At 36.8% G+C, this 27,064-nt stretch overlaps 2 protein-coding genes across 7 annotated transcripts in view; one reads left to right on the forward strand and one right to left on the reverse strand.

Annotated features, from left to right (window-relative positions):
- Nucleotides 1-18,025, reverse strand: LOC127868053 (uncharacterized). Of its 3 annotated transcripts, none has more exons than XM_052409632.1 (9): nt 17,887-18,025; nt 14,863-14,993; nt 13,015-13,170; nt 10,614-10,826; nt 8,666-8,749; nt 7,765-8,230; nt 6,562-6,717; nt 2,884-3,040; nt 1-1,316 (listed from the first exon to the last, which is right to left on the reverse strand). In XM_052409632.1, exons 2-9 carry the CDS (start codon nt 14,965-14,967, stop codon nt 1,088-1,090), a joined length of 1,566 nt encoding a protein of 521 aa, XP_052265592.1. In that variant the 5' UTR covers nt 14,968-14,993; nt 17,887-18,025; the 3' UTR covers nt 1-1,087. The 3 variants fall into 3 exon arrangements, with proteins under 3 accessions (XP_052265592.1, XP_052265593.1, XP_052265591.1); XM_052409633.1 differs by having other exon boundaries at nt 17,833-17,911; XM_052409631.1 differs by having other exon boundaries at nt 17,803-17,907.
- LOC127868056 (geranylgeranyl pyrophosphate synthase-like) overlaps nt 17,896-27,064 on the forward strand; it is a 14,684-nt gene continuing 5,515 nt past the window's right edge. The window contains exons 1-7 of one of the 4 annotated variants that reach the window (XM_052409639.1): nt 17,896-17,913; nt 18,262-18,313; nt 18,910-18,978; nt 19,273-19,358; nt 20,832-20,878; nt 21,823-21,939; nt 22,566-22,667. In XM_052409639.1, the coding sequence (XP_052265599.1) occupies nt 18,281-18,313; nt 18,910-18,978; nt 19,273-19,358; nt 20,832-20,878; nt 21,823-21,939; nt 22,566-22,667 (454 nt within the window). In that variant the 5' untranslated portion in view covers nt 17,896-17,913; nt 18,262-18,280. Of the gene's footprint in view, nt 17,914-17,953; nt 17,973-18,128; nt 18,314-18,909; nt 18,979-19,272; nt 19,359-20,831; nt 20,879-21,822; nt 21,940-22,565; nt 22,668-27,064 lie in introns of those variants that run through there. The other 3 variants (XM_052409640.1, XM_052409638.1, XM_052409641.1) reach the window with 3 other exon arrangements.

The following is a 27,064-nucleotide window of genomic DNA, read 5'->3' on the forward strand; positions in this document are numbered from 1 at the left end:
TTATTTTAAATTAAGTTTATTAAAGATGAGTTTCAACAACAAAAGTTACAAATACCAATGCCACTATGCCATGTGTAGAACGCTCTCTATACATGTAATGGCAAATTTAAAATGAACACTTGTTTAAAATCGGATAAGCCTATTGGGAAATTCATATGTTTGGTAATAATATTGAGCAAACTTGTTATAAGGTTACATAACTACACAATAATAATCATGAAATTATAAGACTCGAAGAGAAAAACGAACATTCTATGTATCTATATTTTGTATATTCATAGCTTGGTACACTATGAAACAGGAAAATTATTTATTTTAGTTGGACATTTAATGTATTGTCAATTTGTTTTCATATTTTTAGGACATAACAAATTACATCATTTAAAGCTTTATACCAAACAATAACCATTGCATAAATTCTGAAAAACCAACAAAACAATATATTTGTTTCTTGTTTGATAATGTTTTATCAGAAACACTCGTATTACTTGGAATCCCGGTTACATGATCTAATGCTAAAATGTCCAAGCATTTTTCACTATAAATATAAATTAAACATATACCAGTCGTTTATTAAAATCTAGTATACATGAGCCGTGTTTTCTGAGAAAACTGGGTATAATGCATGTGCGTGAAGTGCAATCTGCACAGGCTTATCAGGGACGACACTTTCCGCTTTTATGCCATTTTTGTTAAATGAAGTCTCTTCTTAGCAACAATCCAATTTCCGCGGCAAGAGTCGTCCCTGATTAGCCGGTGTGCCCAGTTTTCTTAGAACGCGACTCAAATCGACATCCTGGTGACAAATGTTAAGACGGACAAGTAAACACATGAGCAGTGTTCTCGTATACCTGGGCTTAATGCATGCGCGCAAAGTGGCGTCCAAGATACTCTGAGCGGTCTGCACAGGCTTATAAATGAGGACAATTTCTGCCTAAACTGGATTTTCATTCGATAAGGACTTTTTTTATTTATTTATTTTTAAACACAAAATTCTATAAAAGTTGTAATTGTTGTCCCTGATCAGCCTGTGCACTCTGCAAATGCATTAAGCCCAGTTTTCTCAGAAAGTGGTTTATTTATATAATCAAGAAAAGACAGACTTAGCAGTATCATTAACAATGTCCATTATTGTTTTGTGGAATTTTCGACTTGGGGTTGACAAATCTAAAGCCACCTCATAGTGATCGCAACTTGGAATGATTCGGACCGTTTCAACCACCCCAAGACGCTTCAGTTCCGCTGCCAATAGCGAGCTGGATGACAGGGGCACCACGTAGTCATCTGTTCCGTGAATGAGCACAGTTTTGGGGAAACTAAAAGTAAGCAATGTTTGTTTATATGTATAATCATTTTGTACAGGAGATGTATTTTGAAAATTAATTAAAAAAATAATAAGTAAACAATGAGTGAGGAAAGATTTTTTATCCCATCATCAGACGTGCATTGTCGAAATAAACCACTGTGGAATAAATTTTCCTCTATTTCAGCAGTGCTGAAATAAAGCTGTCACGCGCGGCGAAGAATGTTCATATTACTCGGAATCAACTAAAAAGTAATCATTTTTAGTAAAATCGAATCAGATTCAACAAAACAAACAATTTGATACCAAGATGTAAATATTTTTAACACAAAGTGCAACTCAAAAAGCAAATAAACATTATTTACAAATATTAAGTGCGCGTAATCGTGACGTCATTATTAACACGTCATACGACACAATGCAAGTTGTTTCACGCTAAAGATGCAGTTGTTTAGTGTCTTTTTTTCAATATTTCTTAAAAATCGGGGACGTAGAGGTATGATAAACAGAAAAACAGGTTAGTTACTGATCTTTTTGTAATGTATGAGGCTCGACACGATATTAATTATGAAACAATGTTTGCTTAAAATATCTTTGGGATTTTCCGTCTAGTTCGATTTTCCTATTATATTTTTAAAGAAATAATTTACGATTAAGAAAATTGATGGGATAAATCGAATACTAGGTCGTTGCCGAATAAAGCAAAGTTTATCTTGCTCTGCACGAAAATCTGAACCACGAGCCTTCAGATTTTCTAAGCCTCGCAAAATAAACTTTGCTTTATTCGGCACCGACCTAGTATTCTCTATTTACTTTCAGAAATAAGTTGGCTCAGTTTGTAGAGTAGAATCTTGTAGATCTGGACTTCTTGAGGTCATTCCTTGACCTGCCATAAAATAATATCTATTGCCATTCTACCCCTACCTTTAATTAACTTTTTCCCTCTACAAGGAGCAAAGTGAAAATGGCTTTTTGCAACCAGCATAAAACCAGAACAGCCTGCAAGTAACTCCGGGCGAACAGTCATTATCTAAGGGTTGGAAATGAAGCCTTTAAAATTTGATTTTAGTAAAAAAAGGTCTTAAATTAAATGTAACTTTCGAAGGGACTACAAATGCGTCAAAATATGTATCTAAGTGGTAAAGAGTTAAAGAAAGCTATTAATATTTGCATTTGGTACTGGCAAACCAGCTATCCAAGGACAAGTGTGAGTTGGTTACTCGAACGCCATGATAGGACTTTGTTACTGTTGGAAACTGGGCACCTTTTGCAGGTAAACTGGTTTGGGGAGCTAAACATACTAATGTATCAGAAGCTGGACTGATCCCCTGATAACCTTACTAACAAGCCTCCATCTGGGAAAACTGGTCTTAAAATACATGTGCTCAAAATTTTGTCCCAGAATAGCATCTGCAGTGGGCACAGGCTTATCTGGATTTTTGCAAGGAAGAGACTTCCTTCAAACAAAAATACAAAAAAGCGCAAAATGTTGACCCTGATAAGCCTGTGCAAACTGCATGCTTTAAACCCCACATTCCCAGAGTGAGGCTCAAATGTCAATTTGGTAAAAAAAAGCTTACTCCAGTGGAGTCTCCATTCGCCTCAGTATACAGGTCGGGGAAAACATGTCGAAGTTTGTGTCTCCCCTCATAGCCCGCGCCATCATTGACACGTCCTCCACCCCTCGGGACATCTCGTGCTTGAAATGGTCCCCGATGTGGTACACACCCGCCAGACCTGAAGAGGATTGAAGGGATGGGTCTCGTTGCTCAAAACTTTAATGATCAGTTAAGCATACAGTCAATAATTTTTGGGTCAAGTCATTTAATATTCTTTATTTGTACACTCTTTTATATGTGTTAACACACTTTTAAGCTCCAAGAATTTGCATTTGTTTGATAATAACTTTGCTTTCAAAATAATGTATGGGGGAGGTCTAAAGTTAATAGAATGTTACCTTAACTGGCCACTAAAGTTTTGAGCAAGCTGGCCCAGGAGAGCAAATTGTAAAGAGAATGTGGAAATCTAATAGGGCCGTGCTCTGTTAAAAGGGGACTTAATGCATGTGCGTAAAATGTCGTCCCAGATTAGCCTGTGCAGTCCGCACAGGCTAATCAGGGACGACACAGGGCTCAACATTAACGGTTGTCTGATTGCCCCTGGCAAGTAAAAGTTGGGTCCGGGCAAGTTATTTTCGAATCTAGTTGTCCGCCCGGGCAAGTGCAAAAAGAACAAAAATAAACGTTTGTTTCTGTGGTTAAATAGTTCAAATAATCACGAACGATTTGCCTTATGCACTAATTTACCTCGTCGATTGTTGTTTGCGGAAGTCGGAACTAACTACGCATGGTGCGCATGCATTTCCAAACTTATTTTTGAAACGCCGTAAATGTTTAGGATTCCAAACATCGGCTTTCAAATACTATTGTGTTTATCCTTTTCATAACTATTCAGTTACAAATAACATTGTTGGTGTTTTCAGTCATGAAGAAAACTACTGAAATAATAGAACATTATAAAAACAACAACAAATAGCTTAGGTCTATAGATATTTCATGTTTTGCGACATACATTTTCAACAATCTTTTGCTTTATTTCAATTGACATTTTTGTTATGGTTCACATGCTTTTTACAGTTCTGTTAGCAGACGAGAAATGTCTAGTTTATTTAGCATGGTAGACCTGTTTTTGCTGACGAAGACGTGGAGGAGAATGACTAATTATTTCATTAATAATCAAATATTGGCACAAATCTACATTTAGACTTAAATTGCTGTAATCATTTTGTTTAATGTGCAAAATAAAACAGGTTTTGTGGCAGTTTTGATATTTATTAAAAAATATGAGGTTTACAGTTAATGTGATATTTTATGTTTGGGAAAGTGGCATTACATTCAGGGCAAGTAGATTTTCTAAGTACTTGCCCTGCAGGGCAAGTTGGTTTTTAGGTTATTGTTGAGCTCTGACGACAGTTTCCGCCTAAACTTGATTTTTGCTTAGAAGAGACTTTCTTCAAACAAAAAATATAATAGAAGCGGAAAGTGTCGTCCCTGATTAGCCTGTGCAGACTGCACAGGCTAATCTGGTACAACACTTTAGGCACATGTATAAACAAGAGCACCGCCTTGCGGGTGCAGACCGCTCATCTATTTTCTTTTTAAAGGTGAAGGGACTCTCATTTTCAATCACAAAGGAGGGGGGAGTGGAGTGAAGAGGGGTGTATAGTGTGGGGTTGTGGACATTTATTACATTATCTTCCAAAAAAGCGAAAAAAAAAAAAATCGGGGGGGGGGGCGATGGGGGGGGGGGGGGGGGGTTGGGTGCGATGGTTGGACGGTATTTCAAACATAACAGTTTTAAAAAAAAAATGGAAGGGGGGGGGGGGTATAGTGTGAGGGTGTGATGGTAATTTGTGAGATGATCTTAAAAAAAAAAAAAAAAAAAAAAAAAATTGGGGGTGGGGGGGGTAGGGGTGGGGGTATAGTGTGAGGGTGTGGTGGTCATTTGTGAGATGATCTTAAAAAAAACAAAAAAAATAAAAAAAAAATAGGGGGGGGGGAGGGGGGAGGGCACGGGGGATGGTTTGGGTGGAGTCTATTGTGGTATGTCAGGTAAGAGTAGTTTCATCAAAGTATCAATCAAATCTAATCATAAATAAAGAAGTTATGGCAATTTTAGCAAAATTTAATAATTTTACCTTGAGAGTCAAGGTCATTCAAAGGTCAAAGTAAAATTCAAGTTGCCAGGTACAGTAACCTCATGATAGCATGAAAGTATTTGAAGTTTGAAAGCAATAGCCTTGATACTTAAGAAGTAAAGTGGATCGAAACACAAAATTTAACCATATATTAAAAGTTACTAAGTCAAAAAAGGGCCATAATTCCGTAACAATGACAACCAGAGTTATGCAACTTGTCCTTTTACTGTACCCTTATGATAGTTTGTGAGTGTTCCAAGTATGAAAGCAATATCTATGATACTTTAGGGGTAAAGTGGACCAAAACATAAATGTTAACCAAATTTTCAATTTTCTAAGTATAAAGGGCCCATAATTCCGTCCAAATGCCAGTCAGAGTTACATAACTTTGCCTGCACGGTCCCCTTATGATAGTTCATAAATCTTGCAAGTATGAAAGCAATAGCTTTGATACTGTAGGAATAAAGTGGACCTAAACACAAAACTTAATCAAATTTTCAATTTTCTAAGTATAAAAAGGGCACATAATTCTGTCAAAATGCCAGTCAGAGTTACATTACTTTGCCTGCACAGTCCCCTTATGATAGTTAGTAAGTGTTGCAAGTATGAAAGCAATAGCTTTGATGCTTAAGGAATAAAATGGACCTAAACACAAAACTTAACCAAAATTGTCAATTTTCTAAGTATAAAAAGGGCACATAATTCTGTCAAAATGCATGCCAGAGTTATCTAACTTTGCCTGCCCAGTCCCCTCATGATAGTAAGTAAGTGTACCAAGTTTGAATGCAATAGCATTGATACTTACTGAGAAAAGTGGAACTAAACGCAAAACTTAACCAAAATTTTCAATTTTTTAAGTATAAAAAAGGGCACATAATTCTGTCAAAATGCACGGCAGAGTTATCTAACTTTGCCTGCCCAGTCCCATCATGATAGTAAGTAAGTGTACCAAGTTTGAATGCAATAGCATTGATACTTTCTGAGAAAAGTGGACCTAAACGCAAAACTTAACCGGACGCCGACGCCAACGCCAACGCCGACGCCGACGCCAAGGTGATGACAATAGCTCATAATTTTTTTTCAAAAAATAGATGAGCTAAAAAACCTTTTCACAGAGCACAGTCCAATTTGTTGATGAAATCCTACTTAAAAAATAAATACCCTGTAAATGACCTTTTTTTGATCAACATAAAGAGCAGGATGTCTGTATTTAATGTGAATCCCTAATATTATGAGATTGCCTATAGATAATATGATGCAGATAGAGATCCTTTTATCACAATCTTTAAATCCAGTTCCTGTGGATGACCCTTGTTCTGGGAAAACAGGGTTTAATGCATGTGTCTGCACAGTCTAATAAGGGATGAACTCTCCGCTTAAACTGGATTTTCTTTATGAAAATACTTCCTGTAAATGAAAAATACCATAAAAGCAGGAAGTGTCATCCCTGATAAGCCTGTGCGGACAGGCTAACCTGGGAAGAAACTTTACCCACATGCATTAAGTCCCATTTTCCCCAAGGGATGACTTGTACATCTGATTCCTGTAAACGTTCTCTCACCAATAAAAGCCTTGATGCAGCTTGCAAGTTCAGCATCGGCCAGGTTCGGGCTCTCCAGCTGCCCCTCAAGGTATGTCACAGTTATCACAGAATCGTTGTCATCTTCTTCTGTCTCACTGGCAACCATGGTCTCCGTTATTTGGATGTTGGAAACACCTAGAAACAATTAAACACTTTATAATCGCTGTGGGGTAGTGGATATGGTGCTCGCATGGCCATATCAAAGTCACAATGCGGTCAGATGATATGTGAGTGTGCCGAGTGTAGTATTGATATTTTGCGAACAGCCAGTTTGGAATAACCAATGATTTTGAACTTCTGAATGACTCTAAGTCTACAAGAAGGTCAATGTCAAATTGAGGTCAGGTGATGTGGGCGTGTTGCGAGTGTTTGTAGACAACATTCATGCAAGTATCAAAGCTTTGTAGGATACAGTATTGATGTGACACTTAACATGTCATTTAGGGCTAACCAAGACTTAAGACCCTCTGAATTAGGTCAAAAAATGTCAACGTCAAAATTAGTTCAAAGGGATGTTGGTATCTAGATTGCGTTTAAATTATTGAGGTTAGAAAAAAACACGCTATTTTTGGTTAACCAAGAATGTGAACCTTCTGAATCAGTCTAGGTTAAAAACTAGGTCATTGTCAAGGTCAAAACGAGGTCAGATGATGTGGCTGTGTTCAAAGACATCATCCATTTAAGTATCAAAGCTTTGTAGGAAGCATAACAGATGTTTAACCACATATGGAGGAGAGAACCCACAAGCAAAACTAATAAAAGAACTGACAGGGCGTTCCTTATATACCTTTCAGAATGGGTACATGCTGTGGGAATAAAAATGCACTAAAATTATGCTACTTTTAAGCATATAACCCAGTGTTCTCCATAAAAATGTGAGTAGCCACTTATATTTTCAAAGTAGCCAGCGATTAAGAACTTAAACGGTTTTTTTTGCGCTGTTTTAAATTGATATTTTTGGGAAAAGTAGACGGCGCCAAGATTGTTAGTAAATGGTGAAATCCCCAGCTGCCGCAGTGCCGGTGCTTCTGGAGAAAACTGTGATAATAACCATAAAATCTACACATGAACCAAGTTAAACATTTTAGACAGGGACATTCTCTCTCTTAGAAGCACATTAACATTCAATAATATGTGTGGTAAAATAATAAAGATTTCTTAAAATTCCAAACTGATACAGACCAGCATTCTCTACCCCCTCCTGGCTTCTGCCCTCGTACATAATAGAACCACCCTCAGCCTGCGTTAGGGCTCGAATCTCAGACTCGAGCATTGATGCGTCAGAGGTTGATTTCTCCAGCATCTCAAATTTCCCAGACGATGACAAAGAGCTTGGTCTATCGTTGTCACCCAAATCACTGTTAATGCTGAGCTGACTGTCTAACAACAAGTACGATGCAGAAGGCTCAAGACTGGTTTTGCTACCCTTGTCCGAGCTACCATTGTCCTTGTTGTCCGAGCTACCATTGTCCTTGTTGTCCGAGCTACCATTAAAGTGCTTTTCAATGAATAACATTTCCGGGCCTGCGGATGTGGACCCCTGAAGCTGCGCGCTTTCCCCCTCTGAGGCTTGGTCATGTAGCAGGTCTAAGATTGTCATGGCACATATATGAGCGCCTGACGAGTGACCCATTAGCAGGATTTTTTGCTGAAATGACCGATAAAATATGTGCAAAAAAGTTGTCTTATTCGGTCATTTGAATATCAACTAGATGATGCATTTGATTAAAAATCTAAACACGTATAAAAGCTTTGTAAGTAGAAAATTTGATGTAATCCAAACATGTGATTAAGGGTTATTTCCCTACAGAGAAACAGTAGGATAAACTGATCAGCTAGTCACAAAGTTAATACCTTCCCGGTTAGAAGGTGACAGGGGCATAAAAATCGATACAAGTGAATAAAATGTAAGAAACAGTTTTAAATTCATTTCACAACTTTGATTTCACTACTTTGAATTCGAAAATGATAACAGCAAAGTTGTACAACTCTTTTTTCAAAATCTGTGTCTCCAAAAATCTAATTGTCTTTTATCTAAGCCAGGGTAAAACAAGAATAAGATAAAAATCCAATTAAACTCTACCTTATCTCCATTATAGTGCTCCACATTAACATGTAGCCAGGACAGACAGTCTCGCAGATCCTTAATCATGTTGTCAATGTGGCCCTGAAATGATTCCAATATGTCCCATCAAACACCTAAGAAGCGGCACTCTCAATTCTGCGTGAAAAGACTACAGCTACAAATCAAATCAATTGATTTATCATTCGAAAACAATATGATTTTTTGTCAATGATACCTCTTTCTATTCAACTGATGACTCATGGATGCTTAAAAACCTTTGATAAAAAAAACATAAAACAAGAGGGCCTGAAAGGCCCAAAGTCGCTTACCTGAGAAAACAAGATATTATTGGGACAAATCTTCTGACCAAGTTTCATGAAGATCGGAAAATATATGTGGCCTCTAGAGTGTTAACAAGGTTTTACTATAGCCATATAAGGAAAAATGCCCCGCCCCCTGGCAGCCATGTTTTTCAACCAACCGGCATCATTTTTAAACTCTTCCAAGATAATGTCTGGATAAATCTTCTGACTAAGTTTCATGAAGATTGGACAGTTAATGAAGCCTCTAGAGTGTTAACAAGATATAATAGCCATATAAGGAAAAATGCCCCTCCCCTTGGCAGCCATGTTTTTCAAGCAAACATAATTATTTTCGAACTCATCCAAGATATCATTGAGACCAATCTTCCGACCAAATTTCATGAAGATTGGACAATGAATGTGGCCTCTAGAGTGTTAACAAGGCTTTACTAAAGCCATGTTCATGTATAGCCATATAAGGAAAAATGCCCCGCCCCTGGTGGCAATGTTTTTAAAGCAACCAAAACCATTTTCCAACTCATCCAAGATATCATTGGGACAAATCTTCTGACCAAGTTTCATGATGATCGGAATATAAATGTTGCCTCTAGAGTGTTAACAAGGTTTTACTATAGCCATATACACATGTAAGGAAAAATGCCCCACCCCCGTGGTGGCCATGTTTTTCAACCAAACTGCATCATTTTTAAACTCGTCCAAGATATTATTGGGAACAATCTTCTGACAGTCTCATGAAGATTGAACAATAAATGTGGCCTCTAGAGTGTTAACAAGATTTTACTATAGCCATATATAGCCATATACGGAAAAATGCCCCACCCCTTGGCAGCCAAGATATATGAAAACAATCATCAGTATTGGGTATCATGGCTGATGAAGAATTTCGCTAAATACTTTCATTGGATCAGCCAATAAAATATCATTCCTGCAAGTAAACCAGATAAGAGATTCCCAGACCTCGTTGCCAGTAGTTGTTTGACTTAGAGCTTTACTCTGCCAAAACAGGGCTTAAAGCACATACACAAAGTGCCATTCCAGATAAGCCTGTGCAGTCTTCACTGTCTAAACAGGGAAGACGCTTTCTGCTTTTATGAAATTTTCCATCTACAGTGTTCTCCGGAAGCACCTATTTAGATGCCGGCTACTTTCCCCAAAATATCAATTAAAATGGTGCAAATATGCCAGTTTTAATGCTTAGTCGCTAGCTACTTAGAAATTATAACTGGCTTCTGAAATTGTTCTGGAAAACACTGATCTAATGGAAGCTTCTTCTTAGCAAAAATCCAGTAAATGCATTAGGTGTTGTCCCTGACTAGCCTGTGCAGACTTCTTTCAGCTCCATTTTCCCAGAGTGACACCCACAAAGTCTGCTCACCTCTGAATACAGTGTATAATCAGGACAGCACACAATGAAACCAGTGAGACCCACAAAGTCTGCTCACCTCTGGATACAGCATATAATCAGGACGGCACACAATGGAACCTGTGAGACCAACAAAGTCTGTTTACCTCTGGATACAGCATATAATCAGGACAGCACACAATGGAACCAGTGAGACCCACAAAGTCTGTATACCTCTGGATACAGCATATAATCAGGACAGCATACAATGAAACCAGTGAGACCCACAAAGTCTGTTTACCTCTGGATACAGCGTATAATCAGGACAGCACACAATGCAACCGATGGTGTTTGCCAGCTCGAAGCACAGCGTCCCGTACATACTCCGGTGTCCAGAGCTCCAGGTACCCCCATACACGAATACAATGATTGGTAACATGCCCTTGTCTCCAAGCCCTTGTTGGCGGGGAAAATACAGGTCCAGGCGTTGACCGTTCCTGCTAAAAAGCCTGTCCTGTAGTGAATGATAATAGTTGTGTATGTTAATTAAATACCCTGCACATTTAAAATACTATGGTAGGCAATATTTCAGTTTTTAATAGCTTAATTTCTGATGAGAACTTTGTCATATTTGCTTACGGGTAATATATAACCTGTATTTTAAATTTGTGTTATTTGGTTAGTCTGGATTTATCAGTATTAAGTTAATGTTGAAAGTACTTTTCAGTAAGTGTCCAGTAACAACTTTTATTTTGACTTAAAATGATTTCAATTTTACAATGTTATTAACGTAATTGTATGAAACTTTGACAACACTGACTTTGTAAAAACGCAGTTCAGTAATAAATTAACTGCATATGGCACGGAATACAGTGGTGTTTTTCACCATTTTGAGAATAGAGCTGGAGCCCTTTGCATTCAAATTATTGTGTTATGGTTAAAATTGGGGAAAGGCAGCAGTTGTTTTGACTTTCAAACACTATTATATTGACAATAAAAGTGTCTTTAACCCATTTATGCCTAGCGTCTAGAAAAAAGGCCTTAGAAAACAGCGTAGACCCAGATGAGACGCCACATGATGCGGCGTCTCATCAGGGTCTGTGTTGTTTGCCTAAAGAATTTCCCTTAGAAATATTCTAAATATAGAAATAAGTATACTCGACATCCCTAATTTTGGAAAAAAATTGAGTCAATTTAGAAGGATGGGAGAGTCCACTAGGCATAATTCGGTTAAGGCCATAGAAAATAAATTCATAGATTCTCATCCCCGCCCGCCCATCGAAAATCGTCCCGCCCGAACGGTTTTGATTTTGAAAAAAAAATCCTCAAAAAAAATTGAGCCGCAAAATACTGAGGACAAAACAGCTGAATGATTACATAAATAGCGAAGTGCGAATCGGCGACTCAATGTCTCCGAGACGCGTATCGATTTTTAAAAGCGCACGAGGGTTGTCTGAAATTTAAGTGATCTAGCGAAAACAACAACAAAATGTTTCTTATTTTGAGGTGTAGAAACAGCGTTACAAACGTAAAAGATTGGTACGGGGTGTCAAAATGTGCAGAAACTTAAACTCTCACCGACCTGTATGATGAGTTTATTTGTGGTTTGTATGATCAAGCTCAATCGTTGAAAGTTGACCACATGAAAATTGTCTGTGCCTTCTTCAGCCGCAATAAGTTAGAATTGACACAGGTGTCACCCGATGTTACAGTTAGTCAAACTGTCGGCTGTCTAAGAAATTTTATTGACTTTAGTATTGAAGACACCACTGAAACTTCCCGTATTAAATGTGTATCATCTTCATTCTCAACATCTTCATCTAATTAATACAAACTGAACTTGAATAGTAAATGCTGTCCATCGAATGCATACCATGTTTTAATCAATGACATCTAGTCATACTGAAACAAGAGACGTGTTCGTCAGAAACACAATGCCCCCTACTGCGCCGCTTTGAAATAACTTTTTATTTTTTTTTACCTTTGACCTTGAAGGATGACCTTGACCTTGAACTTCCACCTTTCAAAATGTGCAGCTAAATGAGATACACATGCATGCCAAATATCAAGTTCAATTCTTCAATATTGCAAAAGTTATGGCCAACGTTAAAGTTTTTTTCGGACAGACGGACTGACATACTGACGGACAGTTCAACTGCTATATGCCACCCTACCGGGTGCATAAAAATAATGTAAATGATTCTGTTACAGATTTGTATTTTCTTTAATGCTTTGTCTAGTCAATGCTTTGTCTAGTCAATGTTTTATTGAATGTCATAAATGTTAAACATATTAAAAGGGTAAAATAAAACACAATAGTCAAATTTTGATAATGTATTTCTTTTATTCTATATAATTTTACATACATACATACATATAGGCATTATGCATATAAACCAACATTACTTATATATAGGTCTGACATATAAAATGAAAAACAAAAACACCCACCCGCCCCAATTTTCCCCAAAATTTTGATGAGAATCTAATTATTTATTTTCTATGGCCTAATATTATACTTGCTTAGTTCAACTCATACAGCTGAATACGGACATGAAATATAATAATTGAATGCCGCATTTTTTTTTTGCAAACCTTAAATTGGCAATATTAGGGCTTCAGTTGGGAAAAATACACTTTTTGGGATTGGTAATGAGGAAAGTTGAGCCCCAAACTTGATAAAAACAAACAAACAAGATTACCTTCATAATAGTGCTTGCTGGTGCATTGGAATAGAATGACTTGGACTGGAGATACCACGTAGTAAACCTCAACGTTGTGACAAGTTTCTGAATGACCGAAAAGTTGAGAGCAAACACTTTTTTGGGACTGAATGCCCGTCTGTATTTGTTCTTTATCTGAGATAAAAGATGTACAAAATCAGGAAATTTTTTGATTCATTGAAATTTGTATAATATTATAGAGTTTGATATTTAAGACAAACTAAAGTTAATTAAATATAATTCAAGAGATTTTACATAAGACTTACTACGTTAAAATGAATAAATTCTTTATAACAACAAAATTATATGTTACACATTAAACATATACATTGCAATTATATTAATACCTGTATTTTGATGTCAAACAAGACATAAGTGTTACTTGAAACAAACATCCAAATATTTGTAGACCTTGAAATACTGTAAAAGAATGTAACTGAGCAAGTCATTATGAACTAGAAATGGCGCGGCAGAGGCCGACGCGTATCCCCACGCCGAATGTTTGACCTAGGTGTGCCCCAGGGTTGGTAATGGGGCCATGCATAGCTGAGATTGACCGTATTGTCATAAGAGAAGTTCATCATCAATTAGAAGTGAATTGGTGTAGAAATGAAGAAGTTATAGTAAAAGGCAATTTTGGGTGGGTGTGACATATGTGGGCAGGGCGCCCCAGGGTTGTGCCATGCATAGTTGAGATTGACCGTATTGTCATAAGAGAAGTTCAGTATCAATTTGAAGTGAATCGGTGTAGAAATGAAGAAATTATAGTAAAAGGCAATTTTGGGCAGGTGTGGTCTATGTGGGCGGGGCCCCAGGGTTGGTAATGGGGCCATGCATAGTTGAGATTGACCGTATTGTCATAAGAGAGGTTCAGTATCAATTTGAAGTGAATCGGTGTAGAAATGAAGAAATTATAGTAAAAGGCAATTTTGGGTGGGTGTGGTCTATGTGGGCGGGGCGCCCCAGGGTTGGTAATGGGGCCATGCATAGTTGAGATTGACTGTATTGTCATAAGAGAAGTTCAGTATCAATTTGAAGTGAATCGGTGTAGAAATGAAGAAATTATAGTAAAAGGCAATTTTGGGCGGGTGTGGTCTATGTGGGCGGGGCCCCAGGGTTGGTAATGGGGCCATGCATAGTTGAGATTGACCGTATTGTCATAAGAGAGGTTCAGTATCAATTTGAAGTGAATCGGTGTAGAAATGAAGAAATTATAGTAAAAGGCAATTTTTGGTGGGTGTGGCCTATGTGGGCGGGCGCCCCAGGGTTGGGATTGGGGCCATGCATAGTTGAGATTGACCCTAATGTCATAACAAAAGTTCAGTATCAATTTGAAGTGAATCCGTGTAGAAATGAAAAAATTATAGTAAATGGAAATTTTTGGTGGGTGTGGCCTATGTGGGCGGGGCGCCCCAGGGTTGGGAATGGGGCCATGCATGGTTGAGATTGACCGTATTGTCATAAGAGAGGTCCAGTATCAATTTGAAGTGAATCGGTGTAGAAATAAAGAAGTAAATGTAAAATAACCTAAAAAAATGAGTGATAATTTCTGACGTGGCCCCACCCCAACCGCTATAACTTTTGACCCAGGGGTCAGATCAAAATTCCAAATAGTGCAGGGTCGCACATATGCTCATAGCTACCATGTGTGTAAGTTTCAAGGTTCTAGTGCTTTTAGTGTAGGAGGAGATAGTGGCCAGGACGGACGGACAGACGGACGGACGGCGGAGATAACCACAATATCCCCACCTTTTTTTCAAAAAGCGTGGGGATAACAACAGAGTTTATTGATATCATAAAGAGCTGCTATGTTTAGTTTGCACCTACCTGTGGCCATCCATAAGCCAGGTTGCATATTAGAGCTGTCATGTATGGAAAGGCAACTATTGACGTAGCAGCAACCACTGCTATAACAGTTGATTTCCCCACCATCCTTCTTCCAGTCAATGGGTCTCAACCTATATAGGATTTAAATATGTAAGCAACTTCATGTAATTACTAATTGATTTTCTATGTAAAATTCAGTCACTCCAACTGTCTCTAACTAACCCTGTAAAACTACAATAATTTTGTAAAATCAAAACAAGATACCATTATAACTCTAAGTTTTCTGACACTCTTTAGTTTTCGGACCCCTCTTTTTTATCAAAAAAGATATTTTTTGTGACTTAATTTTCGGACATATGAGTTTTCGTTCATAATTAATGTCTCTTTTTTTTACAGCATATTTTACAGCACTATTCTACAGAGGTATTGGCCCTGTTATTTCTTATCTTGTGATACTTCAATCATGTTTTTACAAACGGAACAAGGTCATAAAACCTGGCAGATGCATGCCTGAGGGCAATGGACCATTACATTTGTGTAATTGGGTAAAAACCATGCAACCTGTAGACAACAATAGATTCACCCAACAGCATTTGAAACAGTTTCAGCCTATAAAGGAAGCAGAATGTATAAGGTGTTTTCCTTTTTGTTCCGTATCATTTCAGGCAAGATTTAGAAAAGCTGTTAAGTTGTATTTATTTTTTTAAGCAGAAAAAGAAGAGTAAATCACAATAAAATAATTGTTCATTGATTTTTTGCTTTTATTATGCCCCCCTTCGAAGAAGAGGGGGTATATTGCTTTGCACATGTCGGTCGGTCTGTCGGTATGTCGGTCGGTCCGTCCACCAGGTGGTTTCCGGATGATAACTCAAGAACGCTTGGGCCTAGGATCATGAAACTTTATAGGAACATTGATCATGACACGCAGATGACCCCTATTGATTTTGAGGTCACAAGGTCAAAGGTCAAGGTCACGGTGACCAGAAATAGAAAAATGGTTTCCGGATCATCACTCAAGAACGCTTATGCCTAGGATCATGAAACTTTATAGGTAGATTGATCAGGACTTGCAGATGACCCCTATTGATTTTCAGGTCAATAGGTCAAAGGTCAAGGTCACGGTGACCCGAAATAGTAAAATGGTTTCCCGATGATAACACATGAACGCTTATGCCTAGGATCATGAAACTTGATAGGTAGATTGATCATGACTCGCAGTTGACCCCTATTGATTTTCAGGTCACTACCGTAATTACTCTATGTTTTCGGACACTCTAAGTTTTCGGACACCCCCTTTTTTAGCAAAAATAATTATTTTTTGTGACTCTTTATTTTCGGACACACGAGTTTTCGTCCGTTATTTATGTCTCTAAGTTTTCGGACAGTATATTTTACAGCGCTATTTTACCAAATTTCGACCCTGTTGTCGATATTTAATGACACTTCGATCATGGGGTTTTACAACCAGATTAACATCATTAAACATTGCGGGTGCATGCCTGTGGGCAATGGACCAATACATTTGCGTTATTGGGTAAATAACCTTGTAAACCTGTATTAAACAATGGTTTCGCCCGTTAGCATAAGCGTTATACTATTGACAATTACCAGGGGTAGTGCCAATTAACAGTTCAATTATCTACCGCAATGGTACTACCCCTTCTCAGTAAAATAACTGTGACAAATACTAAATGTTTCAAATTGTGATGCACCCTAATACAAGTTTTACGAACAATGGAAGGTGTTACACAACAACTATCGGAAATGAACAACAAAGAATTCATAGTTTGCTTTTTTTATTGCGTTAATTACAGGTTCATACAAGCGTGTATCGGTACATCACATGCTCATTTTTGAACTCGTTGGTCAAAGTACAACCTTGAAGTAACTTTCTGTCAAATAAATTAAGCATTTACAATGATTTAAAATGCAGTGCAAACATGTATAACTGTAATTTATACTATACTGCATGTTTTTTTACAAGCGCATGCTATTACCGGTAGTCGTTGATACAATTGACGCTATTTTCGGCCACTTCCATTTTCGGACACCTGTATTTTCTTGTATTTTTTTCGTATCTAAGTTTTCGGACACGAAAAAAAATAATTATTTTTAAATGTCCGAAAACATAGAGTTATTATAGTATATCAAAGGTCAAGGTCACAGTGACCCGAATTAGTAAAATGGTTTCCGGATGATAACTCAAGAACGCTCATGCCTAGGATCATGAAACTTCATAGGTACATTGATCATGACTCGCAGATGACCCCTATTGATTTTCAGGTCACTAGGTTAAAGGTCAAGGTCAAGGTGACCCCAAATAGTAACATGGCTTCCGGATGATAACTGAAGAACGCTTATGCCTAGGATCATGAAACTTGATAGGTAGATTGATCATGACTCGCAGATGGCCCCTATTGATTTTCAGGTCACTAGGTCAAAGGTCAAGGTCACAGTGACAAAAAACATATTCACACGATGACTGTCACTACAACGGAGAGTCCATATGGGGGGCATGCATGTTTTACAAACAGCCCTTGTTTTAATATAGTTATGATTTTGGGATGACTTAATTTTTGTCTCTAAATATTTGGACACCTGAAAATTGACTAACATGTCTTTGGGCTTGAAATGTTCAGTTTCAGTGCTTATTTTTTGTTCAAATGCAGAGAATGCACTTTTTTTTACAACATGACATAATTTTCCTGCCTTTTGGGATTTTTCTTCAGAAATTTGGAATGATGCAGTTAGTCCTAAATCAGGCAAGTAATAACAGGTAGTTTCTTAAGAAGGAAACAAATCGCAGTGAAGGTTGTTATGTATCCATTACCCCACCCACTGCAGTTTCCATTAAAAATCATGCAAACAAAATCACATCATTTACGAGTTCTTTCCGAAAGATAAAAAGTTAAATTAAAACAGTGGTGTATTCAGTTATACTTTTTGTATGAATAATAAACTGGCAATCGCCATGACCGATCATTTTGTGACGCTCGTTTCCTTCTTTCTTTTATAAATGTTTACCTCGACACCGGCCGGGAACTAAGGGAGGTTACTTCATTATTTACTCAGTTAAATACTACTTTGTCTACATTCGTTTCTTTTTCCAAGTACATCATCGGAATTTAACACAGAATAACCCTTTGCTTTCCTATTTATTGATGTGAATCAATTTTAGACCTTTACGACTGAATATTCTACGAATAGGAACATGTTTCACTTTGGTTGACACATCGTGCAATTAATCCGGGTTATTTGTGGATATGATGACTCCATTATTCATACTCGATGATAGTATATATATAAAGACTTTATAAATAAATTGAACGATGTGATAGTGGTTTTGATTTATCATAAAATATATGTATTGCCTTTGATACAGTATTATTTTATTTCCAGAAAAAAACAATAAGTAAGAATGGCTGGAATAAAAATGGATCCAACAGAAAAAGTAAGTAATTTATATTGAAATGGGCTGACAATGTATCAAGATTGGAATATGAGGCAGCAGAATGTAAAAACCACTGACCATGAAAAGTGAATAATGACATTTTGTGATATCAAAAACAGTTTAATTGTCTGACAAAAGTATCCAGATTGCTCTATTTTTTATGGTCTTTTTTAAATTATGCGAATTTATGGGTAAACCTAGCGTATGGACGTTCTGAATTAATGGACAGGTCAGGTGATGTGGGTGTAATAGTGTTTGTAGATAGCGTTCATGGAAATATGAAAGTTTTGTAGGGTTATTGATGTTACATGAAACTTGTCACTTAGGTTTAACTGACAAACCAAGAAATGAATTAACAGGAAAATGGCTGTTTGACTCTTGGCATCTGAAGATGAGGGGTATGAAAATTATGTACTAACGTTATACAAATGCCTCTGAGTTATTAAAAACAGCACCACTTAATGTTGATTATGTTTTTTTTAGCATTATCACTGCTGTCTTCCATCAATATACTATTAAAAAGTACATAATATAAGTTGTACTAAAACAGAAGTAACAATTTGTCTTGTACTATGGTATATTATTATTGATTTCAGATTTTGCTGGATCCATACATTTATATATGTCAGATTCCTGGAAAGAAGGTTCGATCCCAACTAGCTTTGGTATGAATGAAATAGAATACGAAACCACATTTCAAAACTTAAAATTAAATTGTGAGAGTACTCACCTAGTAGCCAATTTTTTTCAAAGGCCACTATAACTCAAAGCTGAATGACTTTTAAAATATGTGTTTTCCTGTTTTAATGACTTTAACCTATAGGTCTTTGCTTAAACTTACAATAATGTTTTATATTATTATTGAGGTAAAAACAATAATCTGTGTAATCTTATAAGTTATAGAAAAGTGAATACATTTTACCTTAATGCAATTCCTTTTGATTTACTGTTGCATGAAGGCTTTTAACCACTGGCTACAAATTCCAACAGACAAGCTGCACATTATTGGAGAGGCAACACAGATGCTTCACAATGCAAGCTTGCTGTGAGTATGATTATGAGGTATAATGAAAATTAATTTAGCACTGCACTGGAAAAACAGGGCTTAATTCATATGCAAAAAAGTTTCATGCCACATAAGCCTGTGCAGTCCACACAAGGGTTTTGATCTGATTTTGGGGAAAGGGCCTGGCCTTTTTTGAAGGGAAAAAAATCGCGCGAAACGTAGGGGATTTTTGAGGAAAATAAGGAAAGTCTTAAATAATCAATTTAACATATTTTATTATTTTAAAAACACATTCAAGGCAACAGATAATTTTATTATGTAATATTTTTCTTTTTTCTACACTGCATCAGGTTAACATTTATAATAAAAGGTTTAAAAAAAAACATTTTTTTTAGGTATTCTTTTGGGGAAAATTTCTGTTAGAGGGGCAAAATACATCTTGGGAAAAGGGCCAATATTCGGCTGGTCTCAAAGAAGAAGAAAAACACTGCCACACAAGATGATCAGAGATGACCTTTCTGCTAAAAAAGGATTTTCATTAACAAGAAACTTCTTTAAACGAAAAAAATCCATAAAAGCCGAAAGTGTTGCCCCTGATTATTATGTGCGGACTTCACTGGCTTATCTGGACAGACACTTTAAGCGCATGCATAATGCCCCGTTTTCAGATAGCACAAATGATTGGAAAAGCAATACAGATGCTGCACAATGCAAGTTTGTTGTGAGTGTGTCTGAGAGTTATTATGAAAATAAATCATTTTCTTTTTGATAGAATATTGGCATAAAAATCAATTAATAAATTATAAATGTCCACTTTATGATGTAATGTATGCTTTATGAAAACTTAAAACAAAACACAAAAGATGCTGCATGCTGTATAATACAATAAAACGAACACAGTATGGAAAAGATTATAAGGTATGCTGTATGATAAATAAACGAAGTACAAAATTGAAAAGATAAGTTTGTATGCTAAATGATAAATAAACACGAATACAATATAAAAAAGACAATAATGTGTGTATAATTAAAGCCACACACCTTGCCTCTGACTTTAAAATGAAATACATGTTAATCAATACATATAGATGCAATGTGAAAGTGTGCAGAATTGTCATTTAATCTTTAGCCTAGTAAGCAAGTAATTTATTATTTTTGAAACGGTACCACTTTTAAAAATGAAAGTAGGATTTCTAGACGTATACGTCCATTTATTTCGACAAACGCGATTATTTTTAAGTTTTAAAGCGCAAAAAAAACAACAGATTTCTACCTTGTAACCATCAGATATATTTTAATTGGCATAGATAAAATATGTTTCTTATTTATACTTAAATTTACTATGCCAAATAAGGTGTGTGGCTTTAAGTATTTGTATTGCAACCATAAGTTATACTAAAATTCTCTTCTAATTTAAATTATGGTACTTTTAAACATAAATTTTAACAACAAGTTTGGTGAACTAAAGTCTGTAACCAAATCATATACATTTTTACTTTTTTTCAATTTCAGAATAGATGATATTGAAGACAGCTCTACTTTACGTCGCGGCATACCAGGTTTTATTCTATTGCTTTCACTTTTCATATTTTAATATTTGGGATTTCTGTTTGTCATGCAATAATGAAATTGTATTTTTTTATTAAAAGAGCGTACAGTAAACATATAATTGTAAAAAAAATTACATAAATAAAAACAACCTGATTCGGTTGATATCCATGTACATGTTTCTTGATAAAAAACCTTTAAATAAGAATAAACAGTAAAACACATTCTTGGCTAAAAAAACACTATTGGAAACTTTTTTTCATTTGTACTTCTGAAAGCCTCAATACCCTTGTTTATGTATAAACTATAATGATTTGATACTAAAGCACAGTTACAATATACTGCATAGAAAATGCAAATAATCAATTTTTGTTGTTGTTAATAATTTCCATATTTGTATGCCCCCGGTAGGGTTGCATATAGCAGTTGAACTGTTCGTCAGTCAGTATGTCAGTCTGTCGGTCAGTCCGAAAAAAAACTTCAACGTTGGCCATACCTTTTACAGTATTGAAGATAGCAACTTGATATTTGGCATGCATGTGTATCTCATGAAGCTGCACATTTTGAGTGGTGGAAGTTCAAGGTCATCCTTCAAGGTAAATTTTTTTTATATTTCAAAGCGGCGCAGTAGGGGGCATTTTGTTTCTGACGAACACATCTATTGTTCTTTTTCAACATGTTTTTGTTTGATTAAATATTTTAATATACCAAGGATATACAGTAATGCTAATTATTTAATATCTTAGCATTGTTAAGTACATCCACAAATAAAGAAAAATCATTCTCTACTGCACATGATTCATATGTTATTGCATTGCTTTCAACATTGTTAATATTTTATGAAATTCATAGTGTAAAAATGCATTTGTAGTGTTCACATTTTGCAGTTTATTTGATGGTGTAATTTTGTTTTAATTTATTTCATAGTGGTAGCATTTTTTAAATGTATTTTCAGTTGCCCACAACATCTATGGAGTGCCTCATACAATTAACTCTGCCAACTATGTGTACTTTCTTGGACTGCAGAAAGTCCTGGACTTGCAACATAAAGATGCCACTAGAGTGTTCACAGGTAATATGCAATATTTTAAAAATACTTATTTCTGTGATAACTTGCCATTAAAAATTGATATGCTTTACAAAACCAGCAAATATTCTATAAACCTCTTTGTACTTCTTTATTCATGTGCAGACAATGTGAGCCAGTAGCTAATTTGGTGATTGCATGTTTTGAGTAAGGCTTGCTCTGCCATTTGCTAAATTAGCAATTGACTACAATTGGACAAATTTGGCTAAAGAGACTTTGGCAACAACTTTGCCCTGTCTGTTGGTCTGTCTGTCTGTTGGTTTGCGCCAACTTTAACATTTTGCAATAACTTTTGCTATATTGAAGATAGCAACTTCATATTTGGCATGCATGTGAACATGTATCTCATGGAGCTGCACATTTTGAGTGGTAAAAGGTCAAGGTCATCCTTTATGGTCAAAGGTCAAAAAAACTAAATCAAAGAGGCGCAGAAGGGGACATAGTGTTTCTGACAAACACATTTCTTGTTTCTTCATAAAACTCCATACACCTGCAAAAATTATTCATATTTTATATGTGCTACCTTAAATTTGGCTTATAAAAATGTAAGCTAGGGGGAGCTCTGATTCAGGCGTGCTATGTTATACATTCTGCTGCTGGTTGGTTTGCAGAGCAGATTCTGGAGCTGCATCGTGGTCAAGGAATGGACATCTACTGGAGGGACACGGTCAGCTGTCCCTCGGAGGAGGAGTACAAGACAATGGTCATACGAAGTATGAGTTGAAGCCTTGTTCTGGGAAAACTAGGCTTAACGCATGTGCGTAAAGTGTTGTACCAGATTAGCCTGTGATCAGGGACAACAATTTACGCTTAGACTGGATTTTAGTTAAGAAGAGACCTCCTTTAAATAAGAAATTCCATAAATACAGAAAGTGTGGTTCCTGATTCCCCGTGAAGACTGCACAGGCTAATAAGGGACAACAATTTTCTCCTTGACTGAATTTTTGTTTAGATGAGACCTCCTTTAAATGAAAACTTCCATAAAAGCGGAAAGTGTCATCCCTGATTAGCTTGTGCGATTGCACATGCGTATGTTGAAGGACAGTATGCACATGTATGAAGCTTATTTTCCCCAGAGCAGTGCTCATTTATTAGCACAGATTAGTACAAGCCAAGGACTGGTAAATAATGAACTAGTACAAGCCAAGGACTGGTAAATAATGAACTAGTACAAGCCAAGGACTGGTAAATAATGAACTAGTACAAGCCAAGGACTGGTAAATAATGAACTAGTACAAGCCAAGGACTGGTAAATAATGAACTAGTACAAGCCAAGGACTGGTAAATAATGAACTAGTACAAGCCAAGGACTGGTAAATAATGAACTAGTACAAGCCAAGGACTGGTAAATAATGAACTAGTACAAGCCAAGGACTGGTAAATAATGAACTAGTACAAGCCAAGGACTGGTAAATAATGAACTAGTACAAGCCAAGGACTGGTAAATAATGAACTAGTACAAGCCAAGGACTGGTAAATAATGAACTAGTACAAGCCAAGGACTGGTAAATAATGAACTAGTACAAGCCAAGGACTGGTAAATAATGAACTAGTACAAGCCAAGGACTGGTAAATAATGAACTAGTACAAGCCAAGGACTGGTAAATAATGAACTAGTACAAGCCAAGGACTGGTAAATAATGAACTAGTACAAGCCAAGGACTGGTAAATAATGAACTAGTACAAGCCAAGGACTGGTAAATAATGAACTAGTACAAGCCAAGGACTGGTAAATAATGAACTAGTACAAGCCAAGGACTGGTAAATAATGAACTAGTACAAGCCAAGGACTGGTAAATAATGAACTAGTACAAGCCAAGGACTGGTAAATAATGAACTAGTACAAGCCAAGGACTGGTAAATAATGAACTAGTACAAGCCAAGGACTGGTAAATAATGAACTAGTACAAGCCAAGGACTGGTAAATAATGAACTAGTACAAGCCAAGGACTGGTAAATAATGAACTAGTACAAGCCAAGGACTGGTAAATAATGAACTAGTACAAGCCAAGGACTGGTAAATAATGAACTAGTACAAGCCAAGGACTGGTAAATAATGAACTAGTACAAGCCAAGGACTGGTAAATAATGAACTAGTACAAGCCAAGGACTGGTAAATAATGAACTAGTACAAGCCAAGGACTGGTAAATAATGAACTACTACAAGCCAAGGACTGGTAAATAATGAACTCGAACTCAGATTTTGTTGTGTTATTCTGTTGGGCTTGAAACATTTCTTGTCTCAGGTAATAAATTATGACAGTACAAGGTTGCTTGATCAAAGTGCTAATTGTCCCCTACTGGTTTCACCGGTGGGGACTTATGGTTTGCGCTCTGTCTGTCTGTCTGTCTGTCTGTCTGTCTGTCTGTCTGTCTGTCTGTCTGTCTGTCTGTCTGTCTGTCTGTCTGTCTGTCTGTCTGTCTGTCTGTCAATCTGTCAGTCACACTTTTCTGGATCCTGCGATAACTTTAAAAGTTTTTAATATTTTTTCATGAAACTTGAAACATGGATAGATGGCAATATGGACATTATGCACGTCATTTCATTTTGTTCCTACGTCAAAAATTCTGGTTGCTATGGCAACAAATAGACTAGAAATACTGCTGAAAATGGTGGTTTTCTGGATCCTGCGATAACTTTAAAAGTTTTCAATATTTTTTCATGAAACTTGTAACATGGATAGATGGCAATATGGACATTATGCACGTCATTTCATTTGATTCCTACGTCAAAAATTCTGGTTGCTATGGCAACAAATAAAAAAAATATAAAAAAAATCTGACAATGGTGGAATTTCTGACAATGGTTGAGCCGGTAGGGGACTATATTGCTTGGCAATAGTCTTGTTTCATTTAATGTGTGTTAGAATCTAAATTGTTTCTTTGATTTCTAATGAACCACTTAGTTTTCCCCCAAAGAGTGCATTGCATTTGGTTTCAATGTAAGTCATATTCAGTCATATGAGATGTTTCTATTTAATCTCATAAGTGTAATTACATTGCTCTTAGTATGTATACATGTTTGTAGCCTTTTAATCAATTTCTGACCATTATAAAGTTTGTTTTTATAATTGTACAATACTTGTTATCTTTGGTCCTTGTAATGAATCGCATTCAGTTTCTTTGTAAGGCATTTTAGATTAAGTTGTTTTTAAATTTTGAAAGTTTGTTGGCTTAGTGTTTGTTCAAATTAGGTTTTTGTTTTCAATTTCCATATTCACCATAAAGAACTATGTTGAGCCTTTAGTGATCAGTAGTATTGCTCTGTATTTAGTGAGAGCCTTTGGTGCACAGTAGTATTGCTTTGTGTTTGGTTATCGCCTTTGGTGATCAGTAGTATTGCTCTGTGTTTGGTGATCACCTTAGGTCATTAGTAGTATTGCTCTGTGTTTGGTCATTGCTTTTGGTGCACAGTAGTATTGCTCTGTGTTTGGTCATTGCCTTTGGTGATCAGTAGTATTGCTCTGTGTTTGGTAATTGCCTTTAGTGATCAGTAGTATTGCGCTGTGTTTGGTCATTGCCTTTGGTGATCAGTAGTATTGCTCTGTGTTTGGTCATTGCCTTTGGTGATCAGTAGTATTGCTCTGTGTTTGGTCATTGCCTTTGGTGATCAGTAGTATTGCTCTGTGTTTGGTCATTGCCTTTGGTGATCAGTAGTTTTGCTCTGTGTTTGGTCATTGCCTTTGGTGATCAGTAGTATTGCTCTGTGTTTGGTGATCGCCTTGGTGATAAGTAGTATTGCTCTGTGTATGGTCATTGCCTTTGGTGATTAGTAGTATTGTTCTGTGTTTGGTCATTGCCTTTGGTGATCATTAGTATTGCTCTGTGTTTGGTCATTGCCTTTGGTGATCAGTAGTATTGATCTGTGTTTGGTCATTGCCTTTGGTGATCAGTAGTATTGCTCTGTGTTTGGTGATCACCTTTGGTGATAAGTAGTATTGCTCTGTGTTTGGTCATTGCCTTTTGTGATAAGTAGTATTGCTCTGTGTTTGGTGATCGCCTTTGGTCATTAGTAGTTTTGCTCTGTGTTTGGTCATTGCCTTTGGTGATCAGTAGTATTGCTCTGTGTTTGGTGATCGCCTTTGGTGATAAGTAGTATTGCTCTGTGTTTGGTCATTGCCTTTGGTGATCAGTAGTATTGTTCTGTGTTTGGTGATTGCCTTAGGTGATCAGTAGTATTGCTCTGTGTTTGGTTATCGCCTTTGGTGATCAGTAGTATTGCTCTGTGTTTGGTGATCGCTTTTGGTGATTAGTAGTATTGCTCTGTGTTTGGTCATTGCCTTTGGTGATCAGTAGTATTGCTCTGTGTTTGGTCATTGCCTTTGGTGATCAGTAGTATTGCTCTGTGTTTGGTGATCACCTTTGGTCATTAGTAGTATTGCTCTGTGTTTGGGCATTGCCTTTGGTGATCAGTAGTATTGCTCTGTGTTTGGTGATCGCCTTTGGTGATTAGTAGTATTGCTCTGTATTTGGTCCTTTGGTGATCAGTAGTTTTGCTCTGTGTTTGGTCATTGCCTTTGGTGATCAGTAGTATTGCTCTGTGTTTGGTCATTGCCTTTGATGATCAGTAGTATTGCTTGGTGTTTGGTGATCGCCTTTGGTCATTAGTAGTATTGCTCTGTGTTTGGGCATTGCCTTTGGTGATCAGTAGTATTGCTCTGTGTTTGGTGATCGCCTTTGGTGATTAGTAGTCTTGCTCTGTATTTGGTCATTGCCTTTGGTGATTAGTAGTATTGCGCTGTGTTTGGTCATTGCCTTTGGTGCACAGTAGTTTTGCTCTGTGTTTGATGATCGCCTTTGGTGATCAGTAGTATTGCTCTGTGTTTGGTTATCACCTTTGGTGATCAGTAGTATTGCTCTGTGTTTGGTGATGGCCTTTGGTGATCAGTAGTATTGCTCTGTGTTTGGTTATCGCCTTTGGTGATCAGTAGTTTTGCTCTGTGTTTGGTGATCGCCTTTGGTGATCAGTAGTATTTCTCTGTGTTTGGTTATCACCTTTGGTGCACAGTAGTATTGCTGTGTGTTTGGTGATCGCCTTTGGTGATCAGTAGTATTGCTCTGTGGTTGTCCATGACATGCCTGTCAGCGTAAATCAAATGTGTTGTCCTGT

This window comes from Dreissena polymorpha, chromosome 2 (assembly GCF_020536995.1).
Source record: "Dreissena polymorpha isolate Duluth1 chromosome 2, UMN_Dpol_1.0, whole genome shotgun sequence".
Taxonomy (NCBI): Eukaryota; Metazoa; Mollusca; class Bivalvia; order Myida; family Dreissenidae; genus Dreissena; species Dreissena polymorpha.